This window comes from Balearica regulorum, chromosome 14 (assembly GCF_011004875.1).
Source record: "Balearica regulorum gibbericeps isolate bBalReg1 chromosome 14, bBalReg1.pri, whole genome shotgun sequence".
NCBI classification, from domain to species: Eukaryota; Metazoa; Chordata; class Aves; order Gruiformes; family Gruidae; genus Balearica; species Balearica regulorum.
The window spans coordinates 18,247,963-18,272,369 of record NC_046197.1 but is presented as its reverse complement, the minus strand read 5'-3'; the positions used below and the strand labels follow the sequence as shown (position 1 = coordinate 18,272,369).

The 24,407-nt window shown below is 38.4% G+C and overlaps 1 protein-coding gene across 1 annotated transcript; it reads left to right on the top strand.

Annotated features, from left to right (window-relative positions):
• Positions 1–27: 27 nt before the first annotated feature.
• DDX46 (DEAD-box helicase 46) lies at positions 28–22,588 on the top strand. The gene is made up of 23 exons (XM_075766688.1): positions 28–164; positions 2,764–2,952; positions 3,232–3,372; positions 4,252–4,369; positions 5,305–5,470; positions 5,772–5,923; positions 6,232–6,345; positions 7,954–8,119; positions 8,483–8,603; positions 8,954–9,129; positions 9,576–9,697; positions 10,382–10,460; positions 12,294–12,376; positions 13,098–13,262; positions 13,626–13,788; positions 14,698–14,891; positions 15,466–15,603; positions 16,267–16,416; positions 17,071–17,268; positions 17,843–18,061; positions 18,950–19,094; positions 19,777–19,850; positions 20,617–22,588. The coding sequence occupies exons 1-23, from the start codon at positions 148–150 to the stop codon at positions 20,662–20,664; spliced, it is 3,138 nt and encodes a 1,045-aa protein (XP_075622803.1). The 5' UTR covers positions 28–147; the 3' UTR covers positions 20,665–22,588.
• The last annotated feature ends 1,819 nt before the right edge of the window (positions 22,589–24,407 follow it).

Genomic DNA, 24,407 nt, shown 5'->3' with positions numbered 1-24,407 from the left:
AGGGGGCGCGGCAGCCGTGCGGCGGACAGGAAGTGTGTGTGGGGGGCCCGCAGCTTTCCGCCGCACCTCTCGTCGTCCCGGGGGCTGAGGCGCGGAATGGCCGCTGCCGTCTAGAGCGGGGCCCGCGCCGCTGCCGCCGCCGCCGCCATGGGACGGGAGTCCAGGTGAGGGCAGCCGGGGGCGCCGTCGCCGCGGTCGGCCTGATCCGTGCCGGGGCTCGTGGTTCACTCGGATGGCGGCGCGGTCGGGGTGGCTGCGTGGGGGGGGGGGGAAACAAAGGGCGGCGGCGGGCTCTCCTGGCCAGCCCGGGCGGCGGGAACGCTGAGGGCCGCGGCGCGCCGCCACGGCAGTCCCCGGGGGTGGTGCGGGGGCGAGGAGCTCGTTCTGAGGGCAGGGCTGGGTGGCTCGGGGCTCAAGGCCGGGCTTTAGGGCCCCGGCGGGCCGCGGGGCCGAGGCGCTGCGAGGAGGGTCCGCGCCCCGTGGGAGCGGCCAGGCCCCCTGCGCCGCTCTGAGGAGCCGGCGTGGGTCGTGTCTGGGCCCGGCGGCGCCTGAGGGCTCTGCGCGGGGGGTCGCGGGGTACAAGCTCCTGGCTGCGGTGCGTGGCCTTGGGCTAACGAACATCCCGAATCCCCGAGCTCCTCTGAGCCCGCCTGGCCTGTGCTGGCTTGTTTTAAAATAATAGCAATACCGTAATTAGACAGGTAATCTTTTTTACCTGGATTAGAGGTTTTTCCATGTTCTTTTTAAGTGCACGCAGGATCGCGTATCTTTTGTTGTCTTGTATAACACCTGGTTAGATGTTGTAACCAACTCAGCAGTAATGTGATCGTGTACTTTGAGTATTTTGGGTCAAGCCTGTGCTGCCAGATGATTTGGAGCTGCTCGCACCTATCAGCCTTTAAACCAAGTCCATAATTTGCAAGTGCTGTTGCAGCATATGTCTCAGTCTCCTAGTTTGACCCAACCATTAGATTTTAACAGTACAGCTGTGACACAGTTGTCCCACATGCAGTTGTCCTTATACTGCAACAGCTTCCTAGATCCATAACTGAGATTTATACTGAGAGAGATGAGTTGAAATTTTAATGACCAGCTTGGGTTCAAATTAGTGATTCAGTGAAGAGCTGGGTATGGATATGTCTGAATTAGTTTCAAACCAGCTAGGGCAGCGGTTGTTGCCGGCAGGACACCGTTAGAGAGACGGGCTGTGAAATCTCCTGAGAACTGAACGCCAAACTGCTGACACTTAAGCTATCAGGACTCCCTTGCTTATCACAATACAGCTGCTCTTCTGATAATAACAATTTTTTTTTCTGTTTGGGCTAAAAATAATGTAAAAAGTGGGTTTAAACTTGTCTTAATTTCCTGGTTTAATACCTACAAAAAGTTTTAAAAGTGAAGAAAGGGTAAGAGGGTGAGAGTGAATGGTTGGTGGAGATGGGTGGGGTGGGCTGCGTGTGCTGGAGCTGATGTAAAGAAATGTTTGTCAGATTAGGGCTTTTGAAACCTGAAGTCATACACTTAGCTTTATTGCACACTGTAGAAGAAAACAAACAAACAGACAAAATATTTAGTTTTCTAAAACTAAAATATTAGAAAGGAGGGAGTATGGAGCAGATCCTGTGACATTTTGTGGCAGAGATGGGAAAGAAATTAGAGATACCTATCACTGAGAGCAGTTCTTTGTATTCAGTTATACTGCTGATATGGAGAGAGTCTATGGATATTGTGCTGCTACTGTACTGATTCCAAATGTACATGGTACCTAAATATACCAAAGTGCTGAAATAAACTGTATTATTTTTAGTGCTGATACTGTTGTAACACAACCCTGTGTGGCAATGCCGAAAGGGAAAGGAGGAGGTGGGGGTCTTAGATTTTGCCTTCTCTGCTTCCTCCTTGCCAAGCCTGGCTACCAGGCTTGGTGGGAGAAAGGGTCTTTGGGTCCTGGGCTACAGGAGGGTGAACAAGGGAATTATTCTGGTGTGGTGACTGAAAATCAGGAATTGGAGCAAGAGGAGATGGTCACAGTTGAGAGGTCTCTGTGTGACTTGTACACTTGGCTGAAGAGTTTCTTACAGAATTCCTAGCCCTACTTTCATCCACAGTGTGGTTGGGATAAGAGAATATTAATGAGGGGAGAAAAAGAGACTCCCATGTCTATCATACACCCCTCAAGCCTTGCTAACTTCTTCAAGCTTCTGTTGTGATGTTTGATAATGTTACAGAATTTCTTTTGATGTCAGCATCATAAAGGCATTGACCATTGCGGTGTCACATATGCCTAGGGGTTTATGTTTCTGTAGTTGCAGTGTGACAGCTTTTCCATTGAGCAGAGGTATAATTTACCCAGCTTACCTGGATAAAAATTATATATTGTATAAAAAGCAACAAAAACCAGTTTTATATGTTTGACAGATTTTGAGATAGCTTCAAAGAGTCTTTGTCTCTTCCTACATGTAATGGAAATAAATGGATTTCGAAAAAGGAAAACTTTCTTGATGTTCTAGTGTTCTTATGATGGGCTTATGGTAGTACTCTAAAACCAAAACAAAAATATGACCAAGTAATCCCTCTAATTTCAGCATTGTTAGGAGTATATGTCTATTAATCAGTTTGGCAAGATTATTACAAATGTTTAGAAATTTTAAAAGGTAAATAATAATTCTTTTTGGCCTGTCCACCTAAATATGACACATATCCTTTAACTGCAAATTGTTCTCACACTCATCTTCATCCTTTTTTTGTAAATTTACAACACAGGCATTATCGGAAGCGCTCTGCGTCACGTGGCCGCTCTGGTAGCCGTTCTAGAAGTCGTTCTCCATCTGACAAAAGAGGAAAACGTGGAGAAGACAGACGTTCTAGAAGCAGAGATCGAGAACGTAGGCGTGAGAGGTCACGCAGTAGGGACAAGAGAAGGTCTCGATCGCGTGACAGAAAACGTCAAAGGTATGACTTATCAATTCCAGTCAAAGTAGATAAAAATGTCTGTCATCTGAGTATTGATGTTCCTCCTCTATAATTAGTTACTTTGCTGTCATTCATGATAGATTTTACTATGCCTAACTTTTTTGTTTATTAAATGATTTCTAGCTGCTGGTGCTGGAGTTTGTAAGCTCTTAGTGGTCTTGATAATTGTTGGATTCCTTTTACAACCTGTTCCTCAATAGCCGCCTAAAATTATATTATGATCATGTACTAAATAAATACAATTTTGTTCTGTGGCAGACGTTCAAGAAGTAGAGAAAGGGAACGGAGCCGAGAGAGAAGAAGATCCCGGAGCCGAGAGAGGAGGCGCTCTAGAAGCAGGAGTAGAGGTAGACGGTCTCGATCCTCCAGTCCAAGCAAGAACAGGAAAACAGAAAACAGGTACTTGTCTTCTCTAATTGCAATCGATGTCATAGTGACAAAATATCATAAAAGTATTGGTAGCATGGAGGGAATCATCAGCCAAAACTGTTCAAAACTTTGGTTTGTAGCACAAGGAGTATATTGTGTGAATGTTCTATTATCTTTTCCCATTGCTTAATGTGTCTAACACAGTTTGTTGCGAGAACATTGCTGTGAAAGAAAAAGATCCAAGTTGTAGCAGCTAAAAAAAAAAGCAGTTCACTTTAAAGTTAAGATTGAATTTCATTCTGAAAGTTTTGTAGAGCTTTATTGTTACCTCAGGCTCCAGTACCAATGAGTAATGTTTTGTGTCCCAGCATGTATGCCCAAATTAATAAAGTCCAGGTGCTCTCTAGGAGAGGCTACACAAGTAGCTTTTCCCAGAGAGGGGTGGTTTTAGGTCTTTCAGCCAGTACTGTATGCTCAGGGGGACGTGCAGACTTCCATAGCAAGATGCTAGGTCACTTTACCTTTCTCTAGAGATTCAATAAACAGGAAATGTTTAGTATCTCTTTTTTAACTGCTGTCTTCAAGAGGTGGAAAATAAACTGCAGAACCACTAGAGTATCAATTGTAAATGTTCTGGAAATGAAGTCTGCAACTTCCCTCTGTAAAGAAATGAGAAGAACAGAAGCAAAGCATGTGAATTGGTGGATTGCAATAGAGTCTACGTTTCTGGTAGTTAAAGAGAATAATTCCATGAAATGGAAAGATTCTCTGGGAGGCAGTGTGCTTTGTAAGGTATTTGAAAACAAACCTGTACAGGGGGTCCATAATTTCGTTTCTCTCCAGCACATGTGCATCCTCCCCCTGAGAAAAGCTGTGATGTTCTAAGAAATCTTTGATCTTATCTTTCAGATCAAGATCTAAAGAAAAGACAGAAGGTGTGGAAGTTTCCAAAGAAAAGAAAAAAGACAAAGAAGACAAAGAGGAGGAGAAGGAGAAGGATGCTACCACAAATACTGTGGCCACTGAGGTAGAAGCTTTTAATGCTTATAATTTAAAATATATAATTTAAACCAAGAATTAAGTTAGCCATGGATTACTGTATTAAGAAAAGAAAACTTGTTCTTAGAGTTGGACAAAATCCCCACTGAATGAGAGAGTATTCTCTTCGGTAACACAGATGCTTGTCACGGGGAATGCTTCCAGTTCTTGGCATAAGAAACATTTTTCTCAGTTCAAGATTTCCAACTGCTTAGACCGCAAACCACAGACAGGTGTGAAGGATCTCTCATTTTTCACATATTAGGTGTCAGTAGAGGAGCTGAAGTGTTTTTTGGCCTCTGGACCCAGGCGGGAATCAAAGAACAAAGGGAGGGGGAAGCTCACGTTGCCTTGTTCCCTGACATGAAAAGATGTGCCTGAATGATGAATTCTCAAACTAGCAGTTATAGCTAGCTCTTCTACACCAGCCTGTTGTTACTAACCCTGCTTGGTTAACAGCAGCTGCACTGTCAGTGAGGGCTCCCCAGGCATAAACCAGTCAGTTTTTTGCACTAGAAGGACTTTTGGAGGTAGAGGGTAACATGGTAATTCTTCAGTCTTTTATGGATCAACAGCTAAAATGAGTTGAAACTCACTGGTGTGAGTTGCAGTATTTTTTCTAGTAAATAAAGGAAAGTTTAATTCATCAAGGAATATTGCTTAACTTACTGTTATCTTAAAAATTATATACCAACTACTGCAGTTAAAAATAATATAGCTAACTGCATTTTTTTAGTTGAAAATGTTATAGTTGATCTTAGTATTTTTCATTTACTTCTGTTGTGATAAGTATGTGGATGTCCATTCTTCTACTGCGTGCTCACAGAAAAGTTGCATTTGTTTGAAGAGAGATTTTGGTCTGAAGAAGCATAGACTAAAGTCACTGGCCATTAATTTTCACTATTTGGTTGTTTTTTATCATAGAATTTTGATCAGAACAAACTAGAAGAAGAAATGAGAAAACGAAAAGAAAGAGTGGAGAAATGGAGGGAAGAGCAACGCAAGAAGGCTATGGAAAACATAGGAGAATTGAAAAAAGAAATTGAAGAGATGAAACAGGGGAAAAAATGGAGTTTAGAAGATGATGATGGTATTTAACTTTTTATTTGTAACAGTTAAAGTATGTTTGTTCCTAATTATATTTTTATTACATTATCTTTAAAGCATCTTTAAAGCATATGAACTATAAAATAAAAAAGCCTAAATCTGGTGATGGTTTCAATTGGTTTAAGATACAATTGAGATTAACAAACTGGAGAGATTTGCATGAGGAAAAATGATACAATAATAAAATTTAGCTGTCATTATTTGGGTAGACTAATAATTTAACACACGTGAGCACTTTTCTCTTTCCCTGTCTGCTTTATTCCCATCTTTCTTGCTCATATTAGATGATGAAGAGGAAACTGCAGAAGGAGAAAAAGAAGGCAATGAGGTTGAAGATGAAGAGTTAGATCCTTTGGATGCTTATATGGAAGAAGTAAAAGAAGAAGTCAAGAAGTTCAATATGAGAAGTGTGAAAGGTGGAGGTGGAAGTGAAAAGGTACAGTCAGTTATTAAGATTTCTTATCTTTGTCTTTTAAAAATAGCTTTGTGTTTTAATATCAAAATGGCTTTGAAAAAAAAGAGGGAGAAAGTGCAAAAAAGGCAAGTAGTAAGTTAGATGCACTCTTCGCCTTAATTTTAGTTTCCTGGTGTTTTTATCAAGCATTATTCTGATAAAATTTCACTGAAGGAAGTGAATAAAAAACCCAGCATAATGCATTCAGAAGTACAAATACTCTGTAGATTTTATACAGTATGGTTTTTGTTTTATGATAGCACAATCATTTTTCTTAACTTTGTTAATAGAAATCCGGACCAACTGTTACCAAAGTAGTAACCGTGGTGACAACCAAAAAGGCAGCTGCAGAGTCAGAAAAGAAGAAAGGGGAGCTCATGGAGAATGACCAAGATGCAATGGAGGTAATGGAAGTTTCTCGTATTTCTACTATGAAAACACAATGTGCCTCTTGTAAGAGGCAGGAGAACAAGGATAGTCCTGGGATTTTTCCATCTCCTAAGAGATAAACATTTAGTTATTTAATTTGCAGAAGTATGGTCATGATATTTTTGATCTTACACAGTTTCTTATTACTTGTACCATATTTTTTCCAGAAATTGCCATCGCAGCTTTATTGTTCAGGGGCAGTGTTACACAGATGAGACCTGAATGAGTGCATCAGGTTGTCTGGCTTTGGGATTGTTCTTAGTGTGACTGGGCTGGTGGATCTCACATGTAGTGTGCATTGAGTTCATGTGTCTGAAATTGGGCAGGGATCCTGGTGATCCTGTGTGTGAATGACCCGTGAGCTAGTATACAGTGTTTATGTGTGCAACTGCTCAGTGTGCACAGTGAGTCGCGTGTATCTAATCTAAAAAAAATGGAGTTTGTGTGTTAGATTTCTGCTGAATTTCTTTGTAAGTATAAATAATATTAATTTCTGGAACACCTGTAAGTTACGGATTGTCAAAACGCTTCATAAATCATAATGAGACATCTCTTTGAGCACAAATGAGAAGTAAATGTTCTCATTTTACTGTTTGGGAAACAGTAGAAAGGAATTTTGGTTCTGCCTAGGGCTACAAAATGTTATGCCAAGTCATCTGTTCTAGTAGATAGCAGCCTAAACCAAATTTATAAGCATTTTCTGTTATACTGGCTGTAAGTGACAAATGTGATATAGTAGGAGGAGCTACAAGTGGGTAAATGTCATGTGCCGTCTCAATGTCATGTGGGTTCGATGAACTGGTAGATCTCCCTGTAGTCTTTACAGTGTGCAATTCCTTGCATGTTGAGCAGTGGCAGATCAGCATGAACATTGAATTTTAACAGAACAATGTGCTGTGATTCTCACAGAGCCATCTTAATGACTGGACCTGAACTTCTCAAAATTACTCTTCTGTGTCCAAACTGCCTTCATAAAATGTTTTTAGGAGAACAGGGATATTGAGAACTTACCGTGGTTGTGTGTGGTGGCGTGGGCCTGAATAGCTTTTAAGGGTATGGGGGTGTTGCTGCCTGGGAGGTCTTTAGAGAGACACAGCCTTGCCCAAGTCATGGACTAGATACCCTGCCAGTACCGTAGCTTGGCTAGGTCACGCTGAGCTCTGCGTTGCTGCAGTTCTGCTGTTAGTAGTACTTGACTAGTGTAAAGCTGAGTTGGGTGCATCTGTCGGAACTGTGGCTGCAGTGGGACACAAATCAACGGTATGCCAGCTGAGCTTTTTTTTTCCTTTGTATTTTCCTCTTACTATTTCTGCTGTATGGCAGTGATTATTTCTGAATGACGAGGCTGGTAGTATTTGTAAAATCATGAAAGTGACACAGAACACAGTGAAAGTTGACGTTTGGGAGAAACATGAAGGAAATGGATGAAAGAACCTTCTTAAACTGAGAGTGGGTTTTTGGTGTCTGGTCTAATAGGGTAAGGAGTAACTGTTGCTTCTCATAAAGTTCCTCTATAAATGAAAAACCAGAGCCTCTCAGAATACCATTCATGCTAATTTACACACAAATTATAATCTATACAGTATTCCTCAGAAGAAGAGGAAGTTGATCTTCAGACTGCCCTGACTGGCTATCAGACCAAGCAGAGAAAGCTGCTAGAACCAGTGGATCACGGAAAGATAGAATATGAACCTTTCAGGAAAAACTTCTATGTTGAAGTACCAGAACTGGCTAAAATGACTCAAGAAGGTAAGGACAAATACAAGCAGAACACCTTGGGTACTACTGAAGAATGACAGATTTTTATGTGCAAAGAAACAGTAAATTCTTTTGGAGTATAAAAAGCACTTAGAGCCACTTGGTAATCAAAAACACTGAATCAGTTAGTTTACTATTATTGATAACTTCATATAATTATACATGAGGCTTTGTTAGGAAAAATTACCCGAGTCCTTTCCACCTACCTCCTGTATTTATGTGTAACAAGCTACAAGCTGTTTTTCTGGTGGTGATAAAGTTAGCATTTCATGTTCAGGGACAGATCAAGAATATTTTGATCAAGGTAGCAAAGAAATGTCAAGTTTGACTCTGTTGTAATGCAAACTATTTCAGAGGTGAATGTGTACAGGCTGGAGTTGGAGGGAATTACGGTCAAGGGAAAAGGCTGCCCCAAACCAATAAAAACCTGGGTACAGTGTGGCATTTCCATGAAGATTCTCACTGCCCTCAAAAAGTAAGCAAGCACTTTATGATCTATGTCATGCTTAATTTTGCTGACTGTGTTCTATCATGTGTTTATGAGAAAAAAACTTTTTCTTTGTTGCATAATGCGACATGTCCATGTTTGTAGATGTTACATATATAGTCATCCGAGGGTTTATCACTCGGGATTGAACTGTTGTTATGAATGATTCCTTCTGCCATTTGTGTCTTGCTTTTGCTGCTCATTTTTAAGCTGTATTTTTTGAACGGCACCAATATGTATATGTAAATATGAATATGCAAATTTTTAGCAGGACTTCGTGATTCAGATCTGTCAAATCCTGGTTTGTTCTTAAAATATTTTTTTTCCCTTTCTTTAAGACATGGCTATGAAAAGCCCACTCCCATTCAAACCCAAGCTATCCCAGCAATTATGAATGGACGTGACTTGATTGGCATTGCTAAAACAGGAAGCGGAAAAACTATTGCATTTCTGTTGCCCATGTTCAGACACATTATGGATCAGAGAGCGTTAGAAGAAGGAGAAGGTCCCATAGGTACAATGCTTTTCTTCTCAAAATTGCTATTTAAATAAATAAAAACTCGAGCGTATGCTTTAGAAGGGTCTTCATTTCTTCTCTTGGTCACAGGGAGGAATGCTAACTTACTAATGTCCATTAATGAGTGGCTTTTTTTTAGTTAGTTAATGATCACTGTGCTATTTAATGTTGTTTGTTATCACTGTGCTATCTAATGTTGTTTCAAGAGCACATGCATGTTCATGTGTCTGGAAGGGAGACCTTACTCCTTTGATTTTTTGAAACTTTGACCAGATTTCCACCCCATCCTCATACTGTCCTAATTATCTTTTTTTTTTTTAAATTATGTTTTTAAAAATACATGTAAGTAAATTGCTGTAAACATCATTACAAAATATTCCTTTTTATTGTATAAATAACATCTTTTGTATTACAATGTCTGATGAAAATGCTTTGCTTTTTAGCTGTCATTATGACACCTACTCGTGAGTTGGCTTTGCAGATTACCAAGGAGTGTAAGAAATTCTCAAAGACACTTGGGCTTCGAGTTGTCTGTGTTTACGGAGGAACAGGAATCAGTGAACAGGTACGCAAAAAACACACCTTACTTGTCAAGTCACTCTTGAACTTCATTGGTTAATGTTACTTTTGCAGTGAATTTACTTCCTTTCTCTTTCCCGTAAATCCAGTATGTTTGCAGCCTTTGCTGTGGATTTTCTCTGTATGAATGGCAGTAATGCAAAAGCTTAAGTGTTTCCACATAACTTAGCCTTAAACATACTGATCTCCTTGAGTTCCCCTCAAAAGCCAGAAAACATTAACTGTGGTTTATTGCATTATCAAATATTGCATGTTAGAGTAATTTAGATATTAATTTCAGGAGTTCCTCCCCACCCCTGTTTATGGAAACAACAGGAGTTACCATCTGTGATGGAACATGGTTTATTTAGTCTCAGTTGTCCTTGATATAACATGTGACATTTCTTACAGGCCGTTAACTGCATAGAAGTCACATCCCCATTGTAACTACTTTGAGTGATAGTAACTTAGCTTGTCAGAGATGACTCTCTTGGAAATCAAAATTTTCCAAAGACTTAGGAATTTCTGTAGGTAAAATCTTTACATAAACAATTCATGTTAGTAGAACAGCTGTATTACAGTGTATGGTGTTTTCTTTTTTTTGCAAGGTGTAACATGTTTTAAAAAACCCCTACCACACCACAAAATAAAAACCCACTCTAATAGTTTGTTTACTATGTTTTAAAATCAGATAGCTGAACTCAAAAGAGGTGCTGAAATTATTGTTTGCACACCTGGACGTATGATTGACATGTTAGCAGCTAACAATGGTGAGTAGAAAACCTTTTCCTATGGAGAATTTTTTTATATTTGTTGTGTAATTCTAACAAATTCAAAAGATCATGTATTTTGATAAATGGTCTTATGGAATTTTCTTGTATCTCTTCAGGCTGCACTATCTAGCTATTGAGAATATATATATAAAAAAACACTAATAATAGCTTTAATCCTATATTGATTTGACTTTTTGGGGGAGGACAGGAAATACTACATTCTTGAAGAGTTTCTGAAAATGTTTATCATTGTTAAACTTAAAATGTGGTGGTCCAAATTTTTTTTAACTTCAAGTCATTTAGATAAAGGTTATATAACAGTTGCTTTCTTTGTCTGCCCATTGATCCTTAATTATTGTTAGTGTAGCTCAGCAGTTACCCACTTTTACCTAAGAGTGTCTGACTCTGCCTTTATCTGTTGGTTATAAAAACCAAACAGGCAAAGAAGCCCTCCCTAAATAATTGTTCAAAAGTAAAAGAACTGACCTTACATCAAATATTCAGATTGATTAAACTGAGCCACTGCAGCTTTAAGAGGTTTTGTCCTAGTGTAACCATTGCATGCTTATTAGATAAAGTTTTATTATTAAATTATTCCACATCAAAACCTCTACTAAACTGTTGACATTATTTAACTTCTGTGGAAAAAGTACCTTCAAGACATATAGAACTGGGCTTCCAAGACTTAAATCGTCAAAGGTAGGTACATTAATGCTGTTCCCAAGTAATTTTACAAAGTTACTATTTGGGGATGAAAGTGTTAAGATGTTAAATAGATATGTAGATTTTAAGAAATACTTATTTTGTTCCTTAAGTATGAATTCCCTATCTTAAAAAATTGCAGCGCTAAATCTCTATAAAATAATTTGAGGATTCAGCTACAATTTGCTGAAGCCAAAAGGACCAAATTCTACTGTAGTTTGATAGGCACAAGCCTGAGTAATAGTTGTAGAAAATGTGAAAGATCTGTTCCATTCTGCGAGTGTTTGAACAATGTCACTCCACAGTTGTTTGGAACTGAATGTGTTCACATATTTGTATCGTTTGAGCATATGATTCTTAAATCCTTGAGTTAAATCCTTCTCATGGAAGGGAATCTCTTAGCTAGTTGTTTGGGAAGGGTGCTAATTATCCTGTCCATCATAGTTCCAAAATGTTCACAGATATACACCTTTGCTTATTTTGTTTCCAGCTGTCCCAGAGTTTGGGGTGGTTCTTAATTTTAAATTTAGTAGTGTTACTGGGTAGGTTTTATTCTTTATATATTCATTTTGAAGAGACTGCTTACTCTGTTTTATGCATATTTTTAGCAGTTAACTAGAATTAGTGTGATTATCCTCAAATAGTTATTTGTAGCTCCAAGGAATCATTACAGATTATATGTATAAAGGAATTTTTCTGAGGCTGCAACAGTTAGCACTGGACTTTGCCTTCCACACATGCGCTGTAATCTCTAATATGTTTTTTTCTAGGTGGCGCTGTCAGATAATGGCTGATGTGGCTCCTTGCTTCATCTCAGTCTTAGTTTTATGATGTGTTTTGGCGAGGGCAGTTTTCTGAATTTTACAGGTTCTTCTGGCCCTATGATGGTATGCAAGAGAAGAGTTTGACAAAATAAAGGGCCTTGTGCATACTTACACATTTCCCAGAATGTATATGTGATTAAAATGAGAACATTAAAATTCACGTTTAGTGAATTTTTTTTAAAAAATAATTAATGTCTTTGTTAGAAGATAGTGAGACTATATAACATTAAAAAAAATATTCCTGAGGGAAACTACATTTCCATTTGATTTTGTTTCCCATGTGTTTTTTCCTCTCCTTTCACAGGTCGGGTGACAAACCTCCGGAGAGTCACATACGTTGTACTTGATGAAGCAGACAGAATGTTTGACATGGGTTTTGAGCCTCAGGTAATTAATGAGAGGGGTGATATTGCCACAAGATGTTATTTTCCACTCAAAACATTTTGCAATGCTACATTATTACACTGCAAATGAATGTTTGAAAAGATGCGCTACATATGGACAACAGTTTAAACTGACTCTTTAATTTTTCTGTTATCCTCGCGTGCTTTGTTTTCAATAAGTTCTTGTGTAGCTTAGAACATGGTTTTTCCCTAATATGCTCCCTTTTTTTACATGCTTGTTTTGGATACTGTGGCCATGTTGTAGCCCTATGTAATGCCCGGAGGCAGGTGTCATATCAGTAGTTGTAGGCTGCTTATAAAGCCTTTGATGCCTCCTGGCAATGTCCTGCAGGAGACAGGAACAAAATGTTGGAGACAGATTACTTGCTGGCAGCTTTGGATATCCAGGACTCTTTCAAGTGTCATCAGGCTATATTGTCCTCCAAAACTAGGAAGACATCTTTATTTTGTCTCTTGAGCTGTTGGGTTTCTGCTGCGTGTCTTAAGATTTCGTACTGGGTTGCATATTGCCACTCAACTTCTCGAGTCCAGCAAGTTTTGGCTGTCTTCCCATGCCAGCATCTAGGTTCCACGAGGAAATCCATAAGGAAATGCGTTGTCTGTGTAGTGCAGATACCACCGAACTTTAAAGACAACAGCTCTGTATGTGTGTGAAGTTCAGTTACAGCACTTGGGTACTAACAGGGAATGTTCTCTTAAACCAGGTTATGCGCATTGTAGACAACGTCAGGCCTGACCGTCAGACTGTCATGTTCTCTGCTACTTTTCCCAGAGCTATGGAGGCATTAGCTCGGAGAATCCTAAGTAAACCGATAGAAGTGCAGGTTGGAGGCAGAAGCGTTGTCTGTTCTGATGTGGAGCAACATGTTGTGAGTATCACGCTTCTGCCTCGCTTTTCTTCTCATTTGCTTGCAAAAGATTATTTCCAGCAGTATTGAAAATAAACCAATATACCCACGCAACTTGTATTTTTAGATGTTTAATGACCTTATTAAAGATGAACTCAGAGTAAACTAACACCCCAATCTGCAAATGCAATGTGCTCACTTTTTTGTAAATAAACATGGTTTTGCACCGCTAAGCTGAACAGCAGTTTTGCCGCTAGCTGTGGACACAGCCTGAAAAAGTCATCTCCTGTTCCTGATTTTTATTTTTATGCATTCTGAATGTGTTTAATGACTTAAGATACAATTTATACTCTTTCTACTTTGCTTTTGTATATCTTCTTCCAGATTGTCATAGAAGAGGAGAACAAGTTTTTGAAATTACTGGAGCTACTGGGACACTATCAGGAGAAAGGATCAGTTATCATATTTGTAGATAAACAGGAACATGCTGATGGGTTGTTGAAAGATTTAATGAGAGCCTCTTATCCCTGCTTGTCTCTTCATGGAGGTAATCTGCAATCTTAAGGATTTATATTGCAACTCTAAGCTAGAACATTGGTATTCAGTACTTATAAAGAGAAGTTATTTAGTTCCTGCATAGTACCAATTATTATTTCTTCCTAAGCAGACTTTGCATTATAATTGGGAAAGATATTTGTCTCTTAATTTGAAATAGACATGATAGTTCTCCATAATTACTCTTTATTGTTCCCTGTGAGATGTCATCAGATGCCAAATCTTGTCTCTGTGCAACAGGATTGTGACTGAGAGTTAACACCTCTCGGGGAATATTATTAACTACTTGCTGTTGTAGAGTAGTGAATGCCATCGGGGCAGCATTATATGATATTTTTATTTTAGATTCCACAATAATAGCAGCTGTTGTTTCACTTTTCTGCCATCAAGTAGTAATATAATGGAAGTAGTTTCGTAGCAAGAGGAGGAAATCTCTTTAGAATATTGTCCATCCCCGAGTATTTTAAAACTTCCTATACATAATGCTCTTGAAAATACAGTAACCAGTAAATACAAACCCACCATTCATTTAGTGCAACAATGGAAGAGGGGAAAATATTCTCGTTCTTCTGAGATTCATGTTGCCTTTAGAGAACAGCCAAAGCTTCCAGATGAGGTCTCGACTGAATATAAGAAGTCAAATAGAAAATAAACTTTGGAGGATCTTGGTACGGGAAAGCATCTTTTTGTAGGGGAAAAACAAAAAGGTTGGTTATTCTGGATAATAGACTAAGAGGTGGTTTATTCTGGCTGATGTATGTTGCCTGTAAAAGTGTGAATGTCTTGAAATTTTATTTGCTTAGGCTTTTGGTTGAAGTTGGAGGGTGCTTTGACCTGTGTACAAATTCTTTTGGCTCAAAGCAGAGCTTTGTAATTAAGTGGTTTGTCTGGTTTCTTGCAGGTATTGATCAGTATGACAGGGACAGCATAATTAATGATTTCAAGAATGGAATTTGCAAACTTCTGGTTGCCACATCTGTAGCAGCGAGGGGCTTGGATGTAAAACAGTTGATGCTGGTGGTCAATTATAGCTGTCCCAACCACTATGAAGATTATGTGCACCGAGCAGGCCGAACTGGACGAGCTGGCAATAAAGTATGTATACTGGTTGCCTGTTTGGTTATTACTCAAAATTTTTCCGTTTTTTTGCTTGATCAAGGTGTTTCCAAGGGATAGCTACAAAGGGAGGAATAGTTTACGTCATTGGTGGGAAGAGGGTTTTTTCCTTCAGAGTGCGTCTAAGTTTTTTGAGTGATCATGTGTAAAATATATTCTGAATTTTAGCACTATGAAAATTGGACCTTACATATTATTCTGATATATGAATGTTCTTTTAAGTCCCATTTGTGGCTTCAGGTTTGGGTGTTTTTCACTGCTGGCAGTGTGCCCTATTAAATTTATAAGATTTTATTTTCCAAACTTTTAACCATGACAAGATTGAAACGAAAGACTTCAGTTTCTACCATCTGTGGTTGATTACCTCTGTATCAGCTTCCTGGAAAATCACGTTACTCATTCTACATTCCCGCTAAAAAAGTTTACCTGTGAATATCATGGTTACTTTTATTGACCACAGCAACAGCATCTGTACAGGGGTGCTTCAGTAAATTTAGAGATAAAGTGTCTTTAGAGATTTTTCTTTATTATCTTTTAAATTCATTTTGACCAGGGGTATGCGTACACATTCATTACTGAGGATCAGGCACGGTATGCTGGTGATATCATTAAGGCTTTGGAATTGTCCGGGAATCCAATTCCTACTGATTTGGAGAAGCTCTGGGCTGACTTCAAAGACCAACAGAAGGCTGTAAGTAATTCTTCCTTCTGTAGTGGGCTTTGGTCTGGGTTTAATGCATAGGCACGTGGGTCCAGTTGTGCAGCACACGATGTGAGTCATCTCTCTGACTTCATTGAGAACATATAGGTATGCTTAGGTAAGTGTGTAAGTGTTTTCAAGATCGGTATCTTGAATAACATTATAGGACTGTTCTAGAGAACTTAAATATTGTCATCTGGTATGTGATGGAGAGACACCTACTGTGTGAGGGGCACTTGGCTTTTATCAAAATTTACATAGAAGAGAATGAAGTTCTTTCACAGAATTTGTATTATTATTTGTAGAGCTCTTGCCACCAGAGGATCTTGCTCATGCAGAGAGGAGTCACTTCAGAGTTTTTCCGATATAAAAACTGCAGGGTTTTTTTTTTTTACTGCATTTGAAAAGAATTTAAAATGCATACTTACAGAAAATCCCAATAGTGTATTGTTTCTATCTGCTGAATTAACATAGCTTTTTTATTACACTTCATTGTAAAATACAGATTTTAAGTTGGAATGAAGAGCTTTCTAAACGTGCAAGAATTTGCTTTTTAAAATAACTAACTTCATAATTATTTGTATAGTTATTTTATGACTATTGGAATTGGGATTTTAAACTTCTAAGTATGAAAATACTTGTTTTTGTTTTCAGGAGGGAAAGTTGATTAAAAAAAGCAGTGGATTCTCTGGCAAAGGTTTTAAATTTGACGAGACAGAACAGGCTTTGGCTAATGAAAGAAAGAAGCTACAAAAAGCAGCTCTTGGCTTGCAAGATTCAGATGATGAAGATACAGCTGTTGACGTAAGCACCTGCAAATAAGATTGAAGTTGCTTAAGAATTTCCAAGATATTTGGGGTTTCCTCAGCAGGTTACATAACATGTTGAAAAATGTAACAAAAATCCGTGTTCTATGCTACTGACTGAATTAGTTAAATTCCATGAGTAGATCTGTATTTATTCTTCAATATAAGAGAGATATAGCTATGAAGATCAAGATCCATGAAGATCTTGAAAATCTCTTTTTGACTTACTGGTGGTTTATACTTAATATATGTAGTGATGTAAACGTCACAAATTATTTTCTTTGTAAGATTAATCGTGTGTAAATGAAATAGAATGAGTGCCCTCAATTACAAACATTTTTTACTTGCAGTGTTTTAAAGAAATTCCTAGTAACCTGTTCTATTTCTAAATCCTTATTAGATTCCATTCTTAATGTTTGTTAGATTCCTTTTTGTGACCTTGAACGTAAACACTATGTTCAAACTTTTTACTGATGATTAGATCATCTGCTCCTTTTGTCGAGTTGTAGTTCTGGGCAGGCTTCTACCATTCATACGAGATTTGTTTCTTTAAAAGCACATAAACTAAATGCTCCTTAGTGTTTTCTTTCTTTAGGATGATAAGATTATCTAATGGTAAATGCAGTGATGTAATAATTGCTATTTTCTTTAGATTGATGAACAAATTGAAAGCATGTTCAATTCAAAGAAAAGGGTAAAAGACATGGCAGCACCAGGAACATCAAATGCTCCTACACCGTCAGCTGGGAATGCAGAAAAATTGGAAATTGCTAAAAGATTGGCTTTGAGAATCAATGCCCAGAAGAATCTTGGAGCAGAGGCACAAGTATTGGTCCCCTTCCACTTCAAGGTCAGACTCTTTACACAGCAATTTTTTTCTTTCTCTTTTCTTGTCTTTTTTTCTTTTCTTTGTTTCAATAAAGGTTGATCAGTTCTTTGTGTGGTGGCTGCCATTTTATTTAGTGTTTCAGCACATTTAGCTCATTTGTGCTGGGCTAACTCAGATACAAGTTGTAGGATTTGTAATTGAGCTAATACAATAATAAGATTTAATACAGAACTGGAGATGCTTTGTCTGCCCTGGCAAAGAGTTAATTTGTTACTGATAAAATGACACAATTAGATTTTGTCAGCTTTAGCAGAGTTGCAGAACATGTTTCTCTGCTGAAGCATGTAATACACTACCCATTTAGATTTAGGTTAACGTGGTCTGGAATGTCCAAAGGTATTTTGAGCTGAAGATACAAAAGTCCAGTCAGATCTTTTCTATGCAGGTGTGAGAGGAGTTACTGAGAGGAAGAAAAGAAGAGGAAGAGAAGTTCAGAGATGTTATGTGGACAGTTATATATATGTGAAGCCCTTGTTGGTCTATATGGGACTTCTTCTGGCTACCTTGCTCTTAACATGGACCTATTTTTTTATAGGATGTGATGCAGCAGGCTACAAATGCTATCTTGAGGGGAGGCACGATTCAAGCTCCTACTGTATCTGCCAAGACCATTGCAGAGCAACTGGCTGAAAAAATCAATGCTAAGCTCAATTACGTACCCATAGAGAAGCAGGAGGAAGAGAAACAGGATGGAGGACAAAACGAATCCTTTAAGAGATACGAAGAAGAATTGGAGATCAATGACTTCCCACAGGCAAGTCACCGTTTTGCTATCATCAAGTGTAAACAACCATTATTTAACAACAGCTATCTTCATAGCTTACAATTGGTGATTGTACCAATTATTTCCTGTCAGAAATAGCTTTGCCTTCAGGCTAAGGCAGTGTGAGCTTCTCCAGTCTTGTCCTGAGTCCTCTGACTTTGAATGCTAGAGCTCCCCATGACAAAAAAATCGTCTCAACTTACAAGTAACTTACAACAATCTACTAGACACTTTCTAGTAATTTCACTGTCAAAATTAATGGAATGCATTTATCATAATGAAGTATTTTTGAGGATATTGTAGAGATTTGGGACAATTTTTACAGGGTGCTGAACAACAACTGACAGTGTTTATTCCTTAGGCTTTATTTATGGAGATGTTAAGATTTACTTATTTTTGTCTTTAACCAATGAACTGTGTAGAAATAAATAGCGTTTATTTTGTTAAAGGGGGTGCTTGCAGCCATTAACAGTGTATGTTTGCCCTTGAACTCTATTCCTGTACACAAAGTCCTAAATAAAATACTTGAGCGCCGCTTCAGAAAATCATAAGAAAAATTCACAAGTTTTAAACTTTCAGTGTAGCAAAATGGAAAGTCGTTAGAGTTCTTGCTTCAGTAGTACTATGCATCCATTCTCTTTTCTCCTTCTTCCATAACTTTGTCTTGCTGACACAAGAGGCAGATATTTTTAAAATAAACTTGCAGAAAAATAACTGGCTAAAATTGCAATCTCCATTTTTAAAGTAGAATGCTGTGACTGATTTTCACAATGCAGTGTTCTTGTTTTTTGTCTGAAACGTCAGCTAACCTTTGGATTGTCATTTTGTGTGATGCCTTTCTTTCTCTTTGCTGATCCTCCCATATCCTTTACCTCGCAGACTGCCAGATGGAAAGTTACCTCCAAAGAAGCGCTCCAGAGGATCAGCGAATATTCTGAAGCTGCTATTACAATCAGAGGAACTTATTTCCCTCCAGGCAAAGAACCCAAGGAAGGAGAACGAAAGATTTATTTGGCTATAGAAAGTAAGTATTCTTTTTAGAAATGTTTCAATTAAAGGTATGAGTCTAGTTTTGTAATTAGACATGGATTCTCTGTAGTCATAGTGTCTGGATGCTCAGTTACAGACCCACTGTAGTTACTTTGCAAGTTAATATAATTACTAAAGAAATACTCATTTATCTTAATATACTTTGCCAACAGCATCACAGAGATGCTTCTCCTGAGAAGACTGACCTGCCACAGAACAACAGGAAACACGTATAGAATCAGTTTGGAGGAGAGGGAAGTTAAAAAGAAGGGAAAAAAAATCAGAATAAATACAAAGATGTCTGTGCCAGTGTGAAATAAGGAAGAAAATGGAATGGGGCGGGGGGGGTTGGCTGTTAAAGGTATAAGAAATTAAATCAACTACTACAACAAAAACTTCGCAGATCTCATGATGGATGATTAGTTTTTCCTCAAAGAAACCTCTAATCCTAGGTATTTGCAAATAGTGTGATTTATGACTGACTGTTTTAAGTATCTTCCTTAAAACAGAACTGTCTAGCTGTGGCAGTCTGCACAATACTAGAATATTCTTCACCAAATAGTTGAGGATATTCAGCAAGTTTTAGAATGTTTCTGAAAACAGCCAGCAATGCTTATCCTGTAGGCTTCACATACAGGACGTGTTTAAGGTGGTAATTTTCTTTTTTTTGTCTTCAGGTGCCAATGAACTGGCTGTACAGAAAGCAAAGGCAGAAATCACACGACTTATAAAAGAGGAGCTTATCAGATTGGTGAGTGAAATATCCAGAATGCAGAGGGAAAGTGCCTTAATTTATGCTTTGTGAGATTAATTTCTACAAATGTTGATGCTCTGGCATACGTTTTTTACTAATATCAGGGACTGGAGCCTATAGATCTCAAAAACACAGTTCCATTGAACCGCCTAGAAAATAGGTGTTCCGTCAGCCAGACATACAGCTATCATCAGCCAGCAGATGGAGATAACACCTTAACAGAGCTTTTTCAGTGAAGTTAGGTCCAAATAAATTTCGTAATTTCAGTACCATTGGGCTGAATGAAGAGAATTATTCCCCCTATTTTAATAATTTTAATACTTTATATGTGTCAAGAGATTTGTTTTGCCGTAGCTTTACAGCATACCCAGCTAATAATCAGCTGTGCTCAACACATGATGTTTTCAAATAAGATATTGTCTTGAGAAATCCTATTTTCAGTTCTCTGGTTGAAGAAACCTCAGATTTCTCTAGAATAATCTCCAGTGATCCCACGTTAGACTTGACAGCGTCTTTGGCTTTTTCCTCTTAAGCAGCCTTTCGCATCAGCAGTCGGTTCCAGTGGTCCTGCTGAGCCATTATTGATAGTTTTGTTTCTTTTTCAAAATTGTTGACCTCCCCATAAAAATGTTTTCCAAAGGAAGGAGATTGCTAGGGAACTGCTTATTCACGTGTAACATGGATTTATTGTTAGTGGGGTTTTATTGCAATTCATTTATCCATTTTCAATTTTAACTGTGATTATTCTCTTCTTTATTTGCAGCAAAATTCATACCAACCAACCAACAAAGGAAGATACAAAGTTCTATGAGTATTTGGAGTTATCTGTCTGCCAGTGGCTGGTGCGTGAAACTTTGTGGCTTCTGTTGTTTTTGCTGTTTACACTGCTTATTGTAAATTAAGAATTTTTTTATTTTGTCTTGCGGACATTTTTTAACAGAAAATTGATACTTGCTGAAACATCTTAATTCTCTCCACTAAAGTTATCAGTCTTAAAGCAGACCAGTTTTGGCGGAGCATGGTTTAATTTAAAAGTGCAGTTTATATACTTTTCATCATAAAGAATATAAAATAAAACAGATTTTAATTTTCCTGACAGACTATACTGTTAAGTAAATGAAACAATGTTGGGATTTGTGTTGGAAATTGTTAGAATGTACCTGCTTCATATTGTGGGGATGGTTCACGCCATATCACTTTATACTGGAAAAATGATAAAACACCAAAATAAAGGCAGGATTTTCTCCTGATCCATAGCATCTCTCTGGCTGGTTCCACACACGTTCGTTCCCTGTACAAATGCCCCTGAAGGTCAGAGAGTCTTGCAGTGATCAGAGTAGAGAATTTTACCCAGAAATACTTGAGGTCTAGTTTTAAGATCTTCGTAGCCTTTTCACATCCCATTTCGTCTTTATCGTCCAGGTAATAGAATAAACTCTTCGGGGGTTTTGTAAAGTGAAATGTTTTGTAGTATGAAAATAGATTTCCTGGTGGGTTTTTTTTTCTAAACATCAGAATTTTAGGATTTTATTTTTTTTCCTCATTCTCTGACATAAGAATGAAAGTCTGTTTAGTTTAAAAGGAAATTCTCAGACAAAGAAAGAAACTTCTTTTGTAATGAAATACAACTTTGTCACTTTTTTATAGTGTTCTTATATATACATTTAATGTGATTTTTCCCCCCCTGGGGCTGTCGTCTTTATTACTGTTAGGACATGGCTTTACGTAAAAATGAATAATGACATTTACAAGTGAATTCCACAAATAGAGACTATCGTTGCAGGCAGTAAGCTACTGGGACAGGCAAGACCTTTCTTTTTGAGGTCTCATCCCCATAACCGTTACTATTCACGATGGACACTTACTACTCTTAGCATTTAACTTTCCTGTCTACTTACCTGGAGCCTGAGCGGTAGCGATTTCAGTTGTCTCATTCTAGCAGATGCACGACTTTGGAGATGATGACTTTCAAAGGGACTTTTGTAGAAAGCTTTTCTTACCTGACACATTGAGAAGAAATGTGTTGTTTTAAAACAGCTGTGTATATACTGCTCTAACCCTGGTGAAGACAAATCATACAACCTGCATCATGGCTATGTAAATTCACAACTTCTGTTTCCCAATTTCACGTAATTTAAATTACTATTTCTGTTTGCATACAAGTGTCTGTTACTCTAGTGTCAGCATACCTTACTTGCAATACAGCAAAGGAAAGGAATGATAATACTGAATTCATGGTATACATTGAGGATAAGAACACCCAATGCTTGCCAATATTAATACATTGAGTAGAACAAAGAGAAGCAGCACACACAATAACACTTCTCGAATGGAAATCTCAAACTAAAGCTCTATGGTTCCCTTTAAATACATCCAGTTTCCTTCTGTTAAGAACTGGGTTTTGATATGTTTCATACAACTTGTTTGTTGAATTGTCTAACTTTTGACAGTGTCCCCCCAGAAGAGTGACAGATTTTGATGTATTTAATGAAGAGCACTTTTAAGTTGACAGTCTGACACTTCTTAAAAAGTCTTGTTTCAAAATGTTCATATATATATATTGATTTCTCCTAAAAAAGGCATGATGGAGACATTTTTGTGATTTCCAGCTTTGCACTGTTGGATTTCAGAGATGCAACAATGTATAATCTTTAACTTCCTGGGGTTTTTAAATGCAATGTCAATATTCCTATGTTTTTTAAATTCCAGCAAAAATAAAAAATAATTTCAATGTATATTTTTCAGAAACTCTCTTTCTGAATAGCTCATCTGTTTTCTGCACTTACATTGCTTCTGCGTTTTTTTTTCCTGTGACAGTTAACCTTGTACTTTTTTGAGTAGGGAGATGTGTACAGTAATGAGTGCTTGTGTTTTTCTGCTAGAAATGCAATGACATGCAGCTCAGTTAAGAAAGTTGCAGTTGAAGGTGTTTGGATACATGAAAACAGGAGTGAAATGCAGATAAGCCAGAAGAGAAGAAACTCTCAAATTAAGAAATACACAAGGAAAAAAAAAAAAAAAGTGCAAAGAAGATGAGAATAAAAGTTGGGAGAAGACACAATTAAGTAATGAAAAATGTTATATTTAGTTCTTTCCAAGTGTGTTCATGGATATAGACAAGTTCTTTATAAACATCACAGGTTGGCTGCTCTCCAGGGCATCTGCCCTGCGCAGAGTCCTCTCCCCAGTTGCTGGATGAGCACAGGGATGCTGAACAACTTTTTTTAATACACATAAATAGAGCCTGTTCTGTTATCTGCCTGAGGTGATACACTGCCAGCTTTCTAGGTTGTCTTATGTTCTCAGTGCTCAAGTAAAGAGTGGAATTTTGGGTGGCTGCTGCAAGTGTTTGATACTGGATCATGAATGAGTTTTTGCAGTGTTATCATCATGGAGTGGCTGGAGGCAGAGAGGGAGAGGCCTGTGCCACTGTTTTCCATGGCAACCTCCGCCACAGCCCGAAGTCCTAGCCACGGCAGGGCTCCTCTCGGTATCAAATGGGCAGAGGGTTTTTGTCCTAGCCAGGAAAACAGGAGATGAGGCCTAAATCCAGTGTTCTGCGTGGGGAAAAAAAAATTCACAGCATGATGAAAAATGTGTGTGATCACAGTTTAGAATTTTATACTAACCTAACTACATTGCATGTTGTTGCCACCCCTTGTTTCGTTCAACAGGCAGCTTGAGGCCTATTTTTACAGCATAAAGACTAATATGTAAAGTTGTAACCAAAATGTAATGGGTGTAGATCACAGCCCGGCATGTTCCCTAGCTGCTTGAGATTTTACTCGTACAATTAAAGCGGTGCAGTCTACTTCATGTGCATTTGGCTGCTAATTGAACAAAAGATTCTGAGGCTCAAAGTGTCAGCTGTAGGACCTTTTCTCACTAGAGTCTTTCATGTGGAAGACAAAAAAATAAAGATCTTTAAGCAAAGCTTTGCGAAAATTCTGCCATTGTAATAGCCCGATATAAAACAAACACCAAAGGCTGGATTTGAGATCTTCCTAAAATAAGTACAGGAATGCCAGAGTCTCAGAGAAAGCATGCTTTGGTATTTCAGTCCTTCAGCCATCCTTACATTCGTAAGAGACAGTGGTTACTTCAGTGCAACTAGTGACAGGGTTAGAGAGACAGGTATGTGTATCTGCGGGAATGGAGCCTGTGCAGCTTGCCAGAATTAGCTTTTAATGTTCTGACATGTGCTATCGATGGCGTGTTGCTGAACACCTCTTTTAAGAAAGCCTTCTCTAAATTTGCCTGAATCCCGTTAAATAGGCTGCTGAGTTTCTTCCCAGAGTGAAATTGGTGTAAAAGCAGCCCTTGCCACAAGCCTACTCACAGCGAGTTATGCATGAAGGGTGTGTGCGGCCCCTTTGCTGCATCTGAGCACGAGTGCCGGGCCCTGCGTGCGCGTTCTGGCCTCCTCACGTGATGCTTGAGGAATGCACTTTCCTTTGATTATTTTTCTTGACCCAGATCTCTTCCAAATATGGTCTCAGCTTAAACAAGTTTGTGTTCTTAGAGCTCGGGCGTTTGCAGAAGAAATTCTGGCTT

Excerpts from the sequence above, each read along its gene's own strand:
- DDX46 (XM_075766688.1), top strand. Across the intron at positions 2,953-3,231 it reads CGTGACAGAAAACGTCAAAG|ACGTTCAAGAAGTAGAGAAA; the intron begins GTATGACTTATC and ends GTTCTGTGGCAG. Across the intron at positions 13,789-14,697 it reads CTGCTTGTCTCTTCATGGAG|GTATTGATCAGTATGACAGG; the intron begins GTAATCTGCAAT and ends GGTTTCTTGCAG.